This window comes from Gymnoscopelus microlampas, assembly GCF_963454915.1.
Source record: "Gymnoscopelus microlampas genome assembly, chromosome: 4".
In the NCBI taxonomy this organism is placed as follows: domain Eukaryota; kingdom Metazoa; phylum Chordata; class Actinopteri; order Myctophiformes; family Myctophidae; genus Gymnoscopelus; species Gymnoscopelus microlampas.
In genome coordinates this window covers 573,742-589,268 of record NC_139941.1, presented here as the reverse complement: position 1 = coordinate 589,268, position 15,527 = coordinate 573,742, and the positions used below count along the sequence as shown (strand labels likewise).

Genomic DNA, 15,527 nt, shown 5'->3' with positions numbered 1-15,527 from the left:
TAAATGACGCAACTATAACCCTTTCATTGTTAATGCAAATCGATACTTTTTTCATATCAGCCAATCACATTACAGCTTGTGTCATCACCACTAACTGTAATGTGATTGGCTGACTTTGCAAATTCAGGACTGCGATTGGCTAGCGAAACACATGACACATGTGCAGCCCTATGAATAGCAGTATGGACTTTTTTTAAAGTCCATACTGCTATTCATAGTGAGTCATGTTGTGATGACCACACACCGGCCACTTCACACTGGGTGAGATTTTTTGATTTCTTTGGGCTATTCAAAAATAGCAGATCTACAAGCTCATAGCGCCGCACCGAGTGCCGCGCTATGAACTTGTAGATCTGCTATTTTCTTGTTTTAATCGTGAACATTTGTGCAAATCATTGAATTTTTTTTTTTTTTTAATATATTTTTTAACTCAAATATTTAACATTATTTTCAGATCGGGGTCCGTGGCCAAATACATATCATTTTGGGGGTCATTGACATGAAAAAGGTTTGGGAACCACTGATTATAGCAAAAAAAAATCAAAAAAATGTCAGGATCTAAAAGACATTTGTAGAATCCCCAGAAGCAAAGAATTTTGTAAAAAATGTTCGCTTTAAAAAAATATATATTTAAAGATTTCTACACATTTTCACAAAAAACAAGTATGACCAAAGTCATAATAAAGCCGCATGTGCCAGGCTTTTTTGGCCCCAATCTTTTCATAGACCTGATTACTTGTTTTTTGGATTGCTTGTTTCTCTCGCCAAACCTGGCAACATTTAGCGTCGCAAATTAACACTCTAAAGTTTTTTATATAAGTGGTGGCAACATTTTGTGACACCACACGGGTCTTCCCAACAATAGCTAAGATTGAAGTCAGTGTGAACATGGGCAAATAATAACTTAATAGGCAAACTAGGTCTAATGAAGCACGCTAGCATTTAGGCTAACCCTCCTGGGCTGAAGCTGTCTCCCTTTCTCTCTGTCTCTGCTGTGTAACTCCGTGCGTTGCCTTGTTGTGATGTTCGTCCATGCTGGCCCCTAATATGGTGTGCTTCCGGGTGGATAGACCTAACTAACAATGAGGATCGTTCTGATTGGTTCCCTTCCCAACTAGTCCCTCAAAAAGAGTAATTCTGATTGGATCTCTTCTCCATTCGTCCCGCCCTAACATTTGCGTCTCGTCTAATTCGTTGACTAACGTGTCCATTACATTTTCGTCTCCCCATTGGCTTAAAAGGGGAGCTTAAAAACGGGGAAGTGTGATGGACAGCCAGGACAGCCAATGACACTCAGGTGTCGACACTTTTTACTCAGGTGTCGGAAAGAGACTGGTGCTGTTTACAGAGCCGCTCGCTAGCGCATGCGGCTAAAAATATATATATATAGCAGATCTACAAGCTCATAGCACGGCACTCGTGCCACGCTATGAGCTTGTATATCTGCTATTCTTGAATACTCAAAGAAATCTAAAATGACACAGATGCGTCCCCAGATTGAGTGGGTTGAACCCTTCTGTTGACCGGAGCCCCCCAGGGATCTATTCTTGGCACACTCCAGTTTGTCCCTCTACATCAGGGCTTTTCAACTGACTGTGAGCCTGGGGTCCTGACTAAAAATCCAATCAACCAGGGGACCACTGTAGTGTCAGGCCGATTGACAAGCTTGTGAACTCATAGTTCATAGTTTTAGTTATGCAGTCAAATCCTCAGAGTTTGTTTAAAGGAGAATTTTGGACTAAGGTTTTCTTACCTTTTCTATGATGTTATGATATCTTAGGATGAATGGTACAGTAGAAAAATGTCATAACTCCATCCTGGGTTCACCACAGCTTAAAACGTGTGCGGATAGGCCTTGCGCTAGATCACATATTTTAATAGCTTTTTTTTTTTGTGAGATCTGACGTTCATAATGACAGAACACTATGTAACAAAAAAAAAAAAGAAAAAAAAAAAACTTAAGTCTCACTAGACGAGATTGAAATCTCGAGATTTCAATCTCGTCTAGCGAGACTTCTGTTTTTTTTTTTTCTAGCGCAAGGCCTATCCGCGCACGTTTTAAGCTGTGGTGAACCCAGGATGGAGTTATGACCAGGGGTGCACATAACTTTTTAGGTCTGGTACGCAGAAGAGCACCTGGACATGTGACTTGGTGCGCATGGCGCCCGTCCCGTTTTGTCAACGGGGGGGGGGGGAGGGGGGGGGGGGTTCAGCACGGTGCCCACCGGACAGTTTTGTCAACGGGGGGGGGGCGAGAAAAAAAGGACGCTCTGCTTCTAAATTCCGCCGATTTTCGCCGATTTTTTTTCTCACGCTGTTAGATAAAGCCCCCAAGGTTGGTGCCCTGTGCTGCTGCGCTGATTTTATCCGCCAGACTGGGACGTTCACGGCATATTTTGCACCATTACGGTGCGTTCATCATCGGTGACGAGTGCCTCTAACAGCCGCTGCTGGCTGCGTGCACGCAGCAAGGCGATGCGAGGCGACGCGAGTCATATCTTTACCCCTGTGCCTATAATGGCTGTACATGGGGCCGACGGGTGCTTTAGAGTGATTGTGTGAGTGTGGCTTCAGGAAGTAAATTCCTAGCCTCGATCTCCAGGCTTTTATTTTTTATTTTTGCTAAAAAATAAAAGCTTGGAAATTCCTGTCCCAGCTGTTGGTGCGCAAAAGCGCCTCGCGTCGCCTGATGTGGTGCGCATTTTTTATTTTGGGTGCGCATGCGCACCTGCGCACCAGTTATGTGCACCCCTGGTTATGACATTTTTCTACTGTACCATTCATCCTAAGATATCATAACATCATAGAAAAGGTAAGAAAACCTTAGTCCTAAAATTCTCCTTTAACTGTAATGTTTACACTCTCAGAGTTAAGTTAACTCTGAGTTGTGTTTAGAGATGTTCAACCCCGGCTGGGTCGCCTGGGCGAGGGTGTCTAATATCACAAGACCCGAAACACCTAATGAACCCAGGATACATCGCTGATGATGTGTCTAAGTTGCACCAAAGGTGTTTATTAGAACTATCACTGAATACATAATAAATAAATGATGTTATAACAGAATAAATTAATTAAATTAACTAGAAGCTCGGCCGCCCTTCGGGCGGCCGAGGGTCTAGCCCTTCGGGTGGCCGAGGGTCTAGTCGGGGACCGGCCTACACAGGAACGATGTAAATAGGGAATGAATGCTCCACCCTTTAAATCAAACCCCATTATACCTGTTGTCATAGGACCCGTTTTGGCCATCTGTTTGCCTGTGTCCATTTATGCCCATCTGTGTGTGCATTTATGCCCATATATGGAGCTATCTGTGTCTGTGATATATGGACATCTCTGTATGTGTCTGGGTGTGTCCCTTTTATGCCCGTATATGGAGATCTCTGTGTCTGTCTGTGTCCATTTATGCCCATTATCCTAAAGGAGTTCGCTATAAACAATGTTGTCAGTAATGCCCTTGTCATTATCCACAATGAAAACTTTTACAGCGCTGGCTCTCGTTCCTCTAGAGAAGGCTGTGTAGAGTTGGCCATGAGCGAACACAGGTTTAGGCAAGTAGATGCCAACTCGTTCATTCTCTTGGCCCTGACCCTTATTGATTGTAACAGAGAATGCTAAGCGGATAGGGAACTGTCGTCTAATGAAGGTGAAGGGAAGCTCACCTCTGTCATAGTGAGGTATTCTTGGTAGGAAGATTGTTTCACCCCTGTTTGTGCCTACTGCAATCTCACACTCAATGACTCTGTCCATCATTTGCATTACCACCATTCTGGTGCCATTCTTGAGAGTGCGGTCAGGACCTGATTGCAGGTTTCTAAGCAGCATGACTGGTGCGCCTACTTTCAATTTGAGGTTATGATCAGGGATTCCAGAGGGTGTCAGTGAATTGAGTAATTCCACAGTCACGTAATCCTTGTGGTCGTCCTCCTGAATTGAGTCGGCTGAAAGGTAGACTCTCTCTTCTGTAGGTAAGTCAGCCAAGCATATGTTGTTGATTTCTCGGATGTCATTGTTCAGAGGAGTGTATACAGTGCCTTTGAGAAGGTTGTCTTTGTTGATACATCCATTTTGCAGGTTTGTCTCCCCCGTCTGCACCTCATCCAACTCAGATCTTGACTGATCCTTGTTTTCTTCAGTAAAAGCAGCACAGTTAATTAATTCTTCATCACCGATCTCATCAAAAAAACTGTCTCCTCCTCTGTCTGCTCCTCCTGTCTTCCCACCAGATGTTGACTGTTCCATCTGCTCCCCAGGAACACTGTCTCCTCCTCCGTCTGCTCCTCCTGTCTGGCCAGCAGATGTTGACTGTCCCATCTGATCCCTAGCAACAGCCTTATTAGCTTTCCATTTCGCATCCCAATCGAGTTTTGTAATTCTTTGGTTCATTTTTCTTTTTTCCTGCTCCAGTTTTTGTATATAAAGAAGGACTTGAGTCGATGTCTTGAAGGCCTGCTCCTGCAATTCCTTCCGGCTTTCCATGAACTTGCACTGATAATTTAGAAGTACCAAGTTGTTACGAATTATTTCTCCTTCACCGGGGTTTATCTTTGGTAGCTTTTCTGGAGTACTCATTTTTTTGAGAGCTGCTTATAGACTATATGCAGAGGTCTGTCAAGAGTGCTGGACTTAGCTTAGAAGCCGGCTTATATACTTTCATCTGTCACCTCGGAGTGAGAGGAAGAAAGACTATAGTTTATGCCACACTCAGAGATTTTTTGTTGACTCATCTAGTGTATGTGATGCCTTTGCGCTTGCTCCGGAACAGCCCGATGTCAGTCATCTCCGCATACGGAGATTCCAAACCTTTCGTGCCGGATCCGAAAAACGGGTCGGGTCGAGGCCTAGCTAAGATCGTAGGCAAAGGTCTGAGCTATCTGTGTGCGACATTTGGAGTATGTAGCACCAACCATGTGCTTTCAGGGCTCATCCATGCGATTCGGGCCAATTTGGATTCGGCGTCCATTGGCTTCAATTAGTAGTCAGGACTCCGCATATGGAGATTCCGAACCTTTCGCGTTGGTTCCGGAAAACCGCATATCGGGTCGGGTCGAGGCCTAGCTAAGATCGTAGGCAAAGGTCTGAGCTATCTGTGTGCGAAATTTGGAGTCTGTAGCACCAACCATGTGCTGTCAGGGCTCATCCATGCGATTTGGCCTCGGCTTCAATTAGTAGTCACGACACGATATTTCTTAGGTAATAATTGACCAATGTTTGACAATTTTTATAGTATAGTTTGTTGATTACTTTTGACGCAATAATAGTCTTATTTTTTATTGCAGTAGCGGTATTAACACATTGAGTGCCAGTCGCGTAGATCTACGCAAACCTATTTAAATCCGCCACGTGCCAGTCGCGTAGATCTACGCCAACTGGTGCTTTTTCCTTTTTTTCGAAAAAAAGTTCACATTGCACTTTTTTCAATTTTCGACACAGCACATTTCAGTGTAACACCACCGGAAACGGAATTATTCGGGATCCGGTTTTGCCGATCCCGTCGGCCTCCGTTCTAATGACGAAACTGAAACTCCATTTTCTCTTTGTAGTTTTTCTCCTCGCTGATCACTGTTTAACATAAACCGTTCTAACTACAACATGGGGGCACCGTTTGACACGTGGTCTTCACTGGTAGAAGCAGGGAGATGTCCGCGAACAAAACAAACAGTTTAGAGCTATGGCGACGTGACAAAAACTAAAAAACAACAATAAAACGTTGGCACTGGTGAGTACATTATGAGATTAACCTCTGGCATGGAATGTGTTAACACATTGGGTACCACAACCGGGATTCTCCGGTTTAAATGTTTTAGCGCTTAGGTGCCAAAGCCGGGATTCTCCGTGAAATCAATTTTTATTTTTATTTTTTTTTCCACAAGGAGGGGGCTAGCGCAGCTCTCGAATGACAAAACGAGTCATTTTCGATCCGCGATCACTCCGCCATGGTGACTTGGGTGAGTGATGTTATTGTTCCAGGCGTTAGCCAGGACCATCCACCATCGTGCACGCATATATTGTTTACAATCGAGTGCTCGTCGTGGAGTCTACAGCTGTAAACAGCCTAGCATTACAAGACCCACAGGTTGAGAACCACTGGACTAGACTCCTCTAGACTTGTTTTTTATTTTATTTTTCTTGTACTATGCTAGTACTGCTGAGGGTGTATACTGTATGTTGTATTTATTTTTTAGTGTTGCTTTGACAGTGATGTCTCTCCATCATACTTTGTTCTTGCCCTGTAATCTGTATCTTAACTGCTGTGCTGTTGTCTTATCTTATGACTCATCATGTCGTCACAGTGTTTATTTAAATCAGCGCACATATAACATTTTAGCCCACCTCGCTGACTATTATCATTATTATTATTATTACCTCGTTGACGTAGCTCTCCATGAAGGAGCCGCGGAACATGGCCGCCATCCAATCACAGCTGGCGATGAGCAGGGGCTTGTGGGCCGGCAAGGAGCCGTCGTCCAATCGGAACACCACATCTGAAACCGGGGGTGGGGGGGAAAAGAGGATTCATCTGGAGGTGTTTCACACACGCCCCGCCCACGCTACAGAGGAGGAAGACAGGCAGACAGACAGACAGGCAGGCAGACAGACAGGCAGACAGACAGGTAGACAAACAAACAGACAGACAGACAGACAGGCAGAGAGATGGACAGACACAGAGACAGAACACAGGTAGACAGACAAAGAGATAAATTGACAGATAGACGGAGGACATTTGGACACAGATTCAGGGACAGTCCACGGTGGAAGGTTGCAGGGGACTCATACTATTCTACTATGCTGCCACCAAAATGTGGAATGCTCTACCAACAGACACCAAATTTCTCGATTCCCCAACTAAATTTAAATCTGACCTACAAACATGCCTGTCCTCAAATTAAAATTGGACTGATACCCTACCATCTGTATTGTATGTACTGTATGTCAAGATGATGAATTGAGTACAAAGGAACAGAATTGTGTTATCCTTTTAGCACTGTTTCTTTTTTTTAATACTGTACTGCCGTACCGTTTTCAAATGTGTTAATAAAGTATTCAATCAATCAATCAGAGTCAAGAATGCATAAGGAAACAACTTAAGATACGCACACGCTACAAGATAATGGGGGGTATTTGCGGTAGAGAACGGCCTTCCCGACAATCAGGGCAACTCAGGTGGTCATATTGAGAAAACATATTACAGAATAATTTAGATGACTGTGTCTCAACGTTCAAACTATTTCTGAAGCATTCCCGTTGTTGGAGACAGACGTCCAGGGTTAAAAACACCATGAAAACAGTAAGAGAAATGAGAGATGTGAAAGTACATGTTGACGTGAAAACATAAAGGAAACATAAAAACATGCACATAGAACAGCTATGTTGGGGATGGACAGATGGATAGAAGCACTCAGACAAACACGTATGGACTCAGAGAGACACAAAGTACACACTCAAAGAACACAATAGAATAGATGATGATCGGCGACATATAAAGGAAAACAATGCAGACATAATTGCATATTTTCTAGCAAATATACAAAGTTGAGGTCCTTGTCAAATGTACACACACAGTGTACATTTACAAAGTGTTGGTTTGAAATGCTGGGAATGAATAAGAATATGTTCACACTAGAATAATGTTAATAATAATTAATAATAATAATAATACTGCCTTTTATGAAGAAAAAACACTGTCTACAACGCTTTTTCTGCATAGAAAAAAAGTATAGAATCAAACATAGCTCACCGAATATATAACATGTGCGCGTCCGTGCGCTTCCGTGTCCGTGTGGCGAGTTCGAGTGAAACCGAATGGAACCGAGTGGAGCCAACAAAAATGGAAAACGTATTTTTTGAGCCACGGAATTTACTTTTAAGATAGCGTTTGGATAGAATTCAGTTGTTTAACCTCATATATGTGGTCAATTAATCATGACAGAGCCTATTTAAAAATACAAAATCTGAGAACCGGCAGAGGCGGGCAGTGACGCGTATGCATCCAAATAAAGAAACCTATTTTCGGCATAGCCCCTTCTTAAGTCCCCTTGCGTCATATTAGCTGGTGCTGGGGGAAATGAGCTGCTGATTGGCTGAAGGAGTATGAACTGCTGATTGGCTGAAGGGGTTGTCAGTCAACGGTACTAACTGTTTGACAATAGTTTTTTTCTTTTTTGATCTCTGAAGTTACCTAGAACCCCTTTAAGAACAGCACTTAACACATTGGCTGCCAAGAACGCAGATTTGCGTTCTTTTGCGTCCTTAGAACGCATGCTGCCAAGAACGCAGATCTGCGTTCTTTAAAAAAAAAGAAAAAAATCAAAATAAAAGTTTTTTTTTTATATGACCCAAAGACCAAGGAGATATGATTTTTCGAAGATTTAGACTCCCATCCACTTCCTTGTTAACTTAAAACTTAAAAATTCTGTATTTCGGCTCCTGAGTACTTTTATTTTTTCATTGAAAAAGTCTGGCAGTCTACTGTAGAAAATAAATAAATAATTCTGGCAGCCAATGTGTTAAGTAAATGTACTTAGTTCTTTACACCACTGATTAAGTAGTGACAGAGCCTCTGTGTTCTTGGTCATGGTGTATAATATAGACCCTCCAGAAAAATGCGATTATGCGATCGCAGAATTTACCGCATAATCAGCAAAATGGCGCATAATTATGCGGGGGTAACGTTTTTTGAAAAAGCCCGCATCGCATAATATGTGCATCGCATCGCATAATATGCACATCGCATCGCATAATATGCACTTCGCATCGCATAATATACGCTTCGCATCGCATATTTTGCATATTTCGCAACTTTTCGCATATCGCATATATCGCATATTGCCGCATATTTCACAACTTTCCGCATATTTCGCAACTTCCCGCAATTTCACTGCATAAAATTGCGGAAAAAATGCGCATATTTCATCGCAAAATTAAGGATTTTAGCCCGCATAATCAAGAGTTTTAGCCCGCATAATCTAGGATTTTTGCCCGCGTTTTTCTGGAGGGTCTAATTATAGAGTCGAGAGTTTATGTTTTTACCAGAGAAGGTGCCTTTGTGCAGGCATTCCTTGATGCGGTTGGCCCGGCGCACATGGAAGGCCTTGGTGATCTCCTGGTTCATGAAGCTCTCTCTGTTCAGCACGTTGGCCACCATCATGCGCAGGTCAAACACCTCCAGGAGCTCCGCGATGGCGGCCACGGCCATCAGGTCCCTGCGTCCCTCGTCCAGGCTGCCCGTGTACAGGTAGCCAAGTACTGCCTGAACCATAGTCATAGAGTAAAGTTAATATACATATAACACAGTGTACAGGTAGCCAAGTACTGCCTGAACCATAGTCATAGAGTAAAGTTAATATACATATAACACAGTGTACAGGTAGCCAAGTACTGCCTGAACCAATGAACCATAGTCATAGAGTAAAGTTAATATACATATAACACAGTGTACAGGTAGCCAAGTACTGCCTGAACCCTAGTCATAGAGTAAAGTTAATATACAACACAGTGTACAGGTAGCCAAGCACTGCCTGAACCCTAGTCATAGAGTAAAGTTAATATACAACACAGTGTACAGGTAGCCAAGCACTGCCTGAACCATAGTCAAAGAGTAAAGTTAATATACATATAACACAGTGTACAGGTAGCCAAGCACTGCCTGAACCATAGTCAAAGAGTAAAGTTAATATACATATAACACAGTGTACAGGTAGCCAAGCACTGCCTGAACCCTAGTCATAGAGTAAAGTTAATATACATATAACACAGTGTACAGGTAGCCAAGCACTGCCTGAACCCTAGTCATAGAGTAAAGTTAATATACATATAACACAGTGTACAGGTAGCCAAGCACTGCCTGAACCATAGACATAGAGTAAAGTTAATATACATATAACACAGTGTACAGGTAGCCAAGTACTGCCTGAACCCTAGTCATAGAGTAAAGTTAATATACATATAACACAGTGTACAGGTAGCCAAGTACTGCCTGGAAGCCACAACTACAGTTATATAGTCATATAGGAACTTTATAACATAAAGTTAAATATGACTGACAATCAGTCGGGCCTAGGGATGGGACGATATGAACATTTCATATCACGATTATTGTGGTCAAAATAATTCCAATTAACGATATTATCGCGATAATCAACATCATGCTTATATCTCTTAAAACTAAAGCCACTTTTAATGAACCATTTGAACCCCAGCATCCATATTCCGGGGTGAACATTCACCAAAAATAGACGATCTACAAGCTGACAACGCGCTGTAGCGTGCAATGCGTTGTCAGCTTGGTGGTACCGGTGCGGATATGCAGCTCAGCAAAAGACAAATGATGTATGACGGAGAACAATTTCACGATAATTTAAAAGCGCTCACAATGTGAGAGTTTTTTATAATGATAAACGATAATAATGATTATCGTCCCATGCCTAGTTGGGACCCCCCTGAGGGCGGGGCCCATTTCAATTGAAACGGGTGAAACATGGCTAAGCCCGCTACTGAACCTAACAACAGAGAGGAGAGGAGAGGAGAGAAGAGGAGAGGTTGTGTACAGGTACCCAAGCAACTAAGAACGAAACAAAAAACTAAACCGTTTAACATTTTAAAACATTTAAATAACTAAACCCACTCTAAAAACGAATAAAAACTAAACTGAAAATTAAAACAAGCCAAAACTAACTAAAAATGTAAACTATATTGACCTTGGCCAGGGAGTACAGCTCAACAGCAGTACCAGTGTCTTTATCTATGACTTGGAACGTCAGTGTGATCTTGTAAATCACTCCTGAAACACACACCTTTTATACCAAGGTGTTTGTATAATGTGCACTCCCTCCCTACTTTTTTTGTTGGTGCCATTGTTGGAGTATTGTTTGGTCTTACTTTATCGTCTTAATTCTTTAGTTTTATTGGGCCGGATTCATAAAGGGATTTACGACCATATTTTGTACGTAACGGCATTTAGGACAAGTCGTACACATACACCTGATTCATAAAGATTTTTTGGTCTGTGTTTTGTGCGTCAGGTGCGCACGTTCTCACATCACCCCCGAGGCAGTCTTGCCAGGGCTGAAATGTGCGTATGTCTTTAGAATGCTTTATTCTTCATGCCAAAATCTATTACAACAGTGGCAAACCTCAAATAAAATATAAATGTGCCCAACATTTGTCAACACATATATATAAAAAAAATAAAAATAAATGTCAAACGATGTATTGCTTAGACATGATGTAGATTCCACCGCTTTTTATTTCATTTCTAGGCTATGAGTCGCATTTAGAGCTGAAAAGGTCCCTCAGTGTGTTTGCCAGCGGGCCATCTCAGCCAAAGATAAACTTCACGTCTCATTAGAGATCCTACGGGACCGCTTCTCTGACTACCAAATAGCCGTCAAACGTGCCAAAACGGACTATATCTCCACCATAGTTTCGAACAATTGCCACAAACCCCAAGTTCTTTTTAATGTTTTTAATACCCTCGTAAACCCACGCACCTTACCCTCCTTTGTGCCTTCATCCACCCTTTGTGAGAATTTTTTAACATTTTTTATTGATAAAATCAATACCCTCAGGTCTGCTCATACACCTGCCTTCCATGTCCCTGACCCTCCGCTACGTCATGCATCCTTCGACAAATTCGATCCCATATCCCTCTCTGCACTGTCAGATATAGTCAGTCACCTACGGCCCACAAACTGCCCATCTGACAGCATTCCCTCTCGCCTCCTACAAAAAGGTTTTTAGCTCAGTCGGGCCTTCAATTTTAACAATCATTAATACATGTCTCAACACAGGGTGTGTCCCAGCAGTTTTTAAACACGCTGTGGTACAGCCTTTAATAAAAAAGAAAAATCTTGACCCCTCCATTTTATCAAATTTTAGACCCATTTCCCAGCTGCCATTCATGTCCAAGGTCCTGGAAAAGACAGTTTATGCTCAACTGCAACTGTTTTTAAATACCCACGACCTCTATGAAAAATTTCAGTCAGGTTTTAGATCAGGTCACAGCACAGAATCGGCACTCTTAAGAGTTTTTAATGACCTTCTTTTAACTGTAGACTCTGGCAGCCCAGCTGTCCTAGTTCTGCTCGACTTGACAGCTGCTTTTGACACGGTAGACCACAACATTTTATTAGCGCGTCTCGAACATCATGTAGGCATTACTGGCACCGCCTTACATTGGTTTAAATCCTATCTCACAAACAGGAGTTTTTCCATCAAACTTGGGGAATTCTCATCCTCTATGGCCCCTCTGACCTGTGGAGTCCCTCAAGGCTCAATCCTTGGCCCCATACTCTTTTTATTATATATACTGCCCCTAGGTGAAATCATAGCCAAACATAACATATCTTTTCATTGCTTCGCCGACGACATACAAATTTACCTGCCCCTTAAGCCAAAAGATAATAACCCAGATCATAACCCATCACAATTACTACAGGACTGCCTAGCAGACATCAAATCTTGGATGAGCTCAAATTTTCTTAACTTAAATGACAGCAAGACAGAAATAATAATTTTCGGCCCCGATTCTCCCATTCCTCCATCCGTCATCCTTGGTCCCCTTAGCACCTATAATCACTCCTCTGTAAAAAACCTTGGTGTCACTCTAGATTCAGCACTTAAATTAGATAAACAGGTAAGCTCGGTCGTTAAAACCAGCTTCTTTCACCTCAGACTCCTAGCTAAGATTAAGCCCTATCTCTCGCAACATGATCTAGAGAGGGTCATCCATGCCTTTATTTCGTCAAGGCTGGATTACTGTAATTCTTTATATATAGGCATCGACCAATCACTGCTGAGGCGCCTGCAGCTGGTCCAAAACGCTGCTGCCCGTCTCCTCACCGGGACAAAGAAGCGTGACCACATCACTCCAGTCTTAGCCTCGCTCCATTGGCTCCCTGTCCGTTTTCGAATAGATTTTAAGATTTTAATGTTCGTTTTTAAAATTCGAAATGGGTTGGCACCCCCGTCCCTTGCCGATCTAATTTCGAATCATTCTCCACCCAGAGCCTTGAGGTCAGCTGACCAGCTACTGCTGGAGGTGCCGGCAACACCCACTAAAAAAAACAGGGGTGACCGGGCCTTCGCAGTGGCTGCCCCCAGGCTCTGGAATATTCTGCCCCTGCATATCAAAGCGTCCCAGTCGCTAGCTACCTTCAAATCACAACTAAAGACTCATTTCTTCTCCCTGGCTTATATTGCCAGTTGATGTATCTCTGCCTCTCCATCGACTGGTGCTAATAGCTGATTTGTTTTTATTTACACTTAATCTTTGTATTTTTGTATGCTATGTCTGTTTATTTTGCATTGTTGTGTGTTTTTACCTGTACAGCACTTTGTTTGATTTTATCATGTGAAATGTGCTATATAAATAAACTTTGATTTGATTTGATTTGATTTGAAAGTGTCACGTAATAATGAAAATAGGCTATCATGCCTTAATGAAACTGCGGAGGGACGGACTCACCTCCAGTGTCCGTGCCGCGGTATTAATTTGTAGGCTAATAGTCTACTGTAGGCTACTCTACTGTATATTGATCACATGAACGCCACACACAACAGCCAAATAAATATTACCATCTGATGAGGAAACTAATAGTGGATGAAAGCTGTGTCCAGAAGATCTATTCCCCATTCCGACGTAGGACAGTGAAATATTAATCAAAAAATAACTAATGTAATCAATAAGTAATCAATAAGCTCTTGTCCATAATCGGATAGCAGCGTTCCACTTGTATGCTGGATTTCATAATCTTTTTACCTTGGTAAAGGTGCGCAATGTTCATTAGAAAAGGCTTATATAATATCCTTTCCACGTTTTATTAGCCTTTTATTTGGTAATGGGGTTTAACCTTGTAAACTTCTTTATTCTCATTACACATGAGAGCATTTATTACGTGATCTGCTTCCAGACAGAACAGTAAGTTGTCAAGGCTATGCGACACCGCATATGTTAAAATAAGCAACCAGGTCTAGGAAAACAAGCCCAAAAGAAGCAACTGGCACTTAGGCCATTATAAGCACTTTAATTAAACCGTTGTGAGCTTGTAGATCTGCTATTTTTTTTTAAATCGTGTAATAAAATGTGGAAGATTTGGACGATTTTTTAAACATTCTAACAACACAAATCTGCCTCCAGCTGGCACAAAACATTTTCAGATGGGGCTTATAGGGATAAATTAGCATACATATTAACTTGGGGGTCCATGACATGAAAATATTTGAGAACCACCGGTTAAAACAATTAAACAATTGTGAAGCAAGCCCAAATAACCAACTACACTTTAGAAACAAGCCCAAAAAAACGCATCCCACAGCTCCCAATATTTACAAGCAACTTTACAGAAAAATAAGTCCAAATTCGCTTATAATAAGCGGACATGGCAACACTGTTTGGCACGGTTCAGCACGGTGACGTTGAAGTTGGATGCTGTTGGATGCAGCCTTCCAGAGAGTAATCATCACACCTGGTCATACACACTGGTCATACGCACGTCTCTGTCATATACGAACCCCTTTTTGAATTGCACGTTCGTTTGTGAGTACCAAAAATACAAACTCCTTTACGCACTTTATTTACACCATATTTACGACTCTCTTTATGAATCCGGCCCATTGTGTTCATTCTATCCTCTCTGTAAAGCACTGTGTAACGTTGTTCTGAAAAGCGATTTGAAAATAAACACATTATTATTGTTAACTATTTGCCTGCCACCGACAAAATTTCTCGTCAGATTCTGCCAAGGCGCGGTGTGTTTTCAGTGGTTTTCCACCAGATGGCGGTGTTCGCTACCCTATGAATGATGTGTTCACTGCCAGATGACGACCCGGATCGGACGCCATTTTTAAAGAAACCCTCTCATTTACTTCCTGTTTATTTCCTGTGGGAAAATGGCTATATCTCCGTTCCTCTTGCTTTACGGCAAAAACAAGCCACATTCAACTGGCCACAGCTATGCAACGGATTACCGCGACCGGAGAAAAAAAAGTATTTCGAGACTCCCGAGACCCCCGTGCGTGTAATGAGGCAATCTCCGTGAGGACGGCGATCACGGATAATAATATTATCCGTGATCGCCGACGAGCGATTTTACTGACCTTTGAAAAATCTTGGAATATTATTCCAAGATTTTTCAAAAGTCAGTAAAATCTCTCGTTTCGCGAGCTTACTTGAGTAAAAGTACAAAAGTATTGGTATCAAAATGTACTTAAAGTACCAGAATATATTTTTTTGAAAATAGCAGATCTACAAGCTCCCAAGCGTTGCATCGCGACGCGTTGTGAGCTTGTAGATCTGCTATTTTCAAATAGCCTGTGTATAAAATAGGTCTGGTTAATTTATGTTTTATAATAATATCATAATTTATATCTGAAAAGTAACCAGTAAACGTTTTCAAATAATTGTAGTGGAGTAAAAGTACAATATTTGCCTCTGAGATGCAGTGGAGTAGAAGTAAAAGTACTGGAAATTGGAAATACTCAAGTAAACCTCAAAATTGTTCTTAAAGTACAGTACTTAAGTAAATGTACTT

The 15,527-nt window shown here is 42.0% G+C and overlaps 1 protein-coding gene across 3 annotated transcripts in view; it reads right to left on the bottom strand.

Moving 5' to 3' along the window:
• The window catches only part of rhobtb4 (Rho related BTB domain containing 4), an 82,455-nt gene that overhangs the window by 15,519 nt on the left and 51,409 nt on the right, over window positions 1-15,527 (bottom strand). For all 3 annotated transcript variants that reach the window (XR_014600697.1, XM_084055975.1, XM_084055974.1), the window contains exons 6-7: window positions 9,028-9,247; window positions 6,364-6,482 (exon numbers count right to left, since the gene is read on the bottom strand). Coding sequence is in view for 2 of the 3 variants with exons in the window: in XM_084055975.1 (XP_083912101.1) it covers window positions 6,364-6,482; window positions 9,028-9,247 (339 nt within the window). In the remaining variant the exon portion in view is untranslated. The remainder of the gene's footprint in view (window positions 1-6,363; window positions 6,483-9,027; window positions 9,248-15,527) is intronic.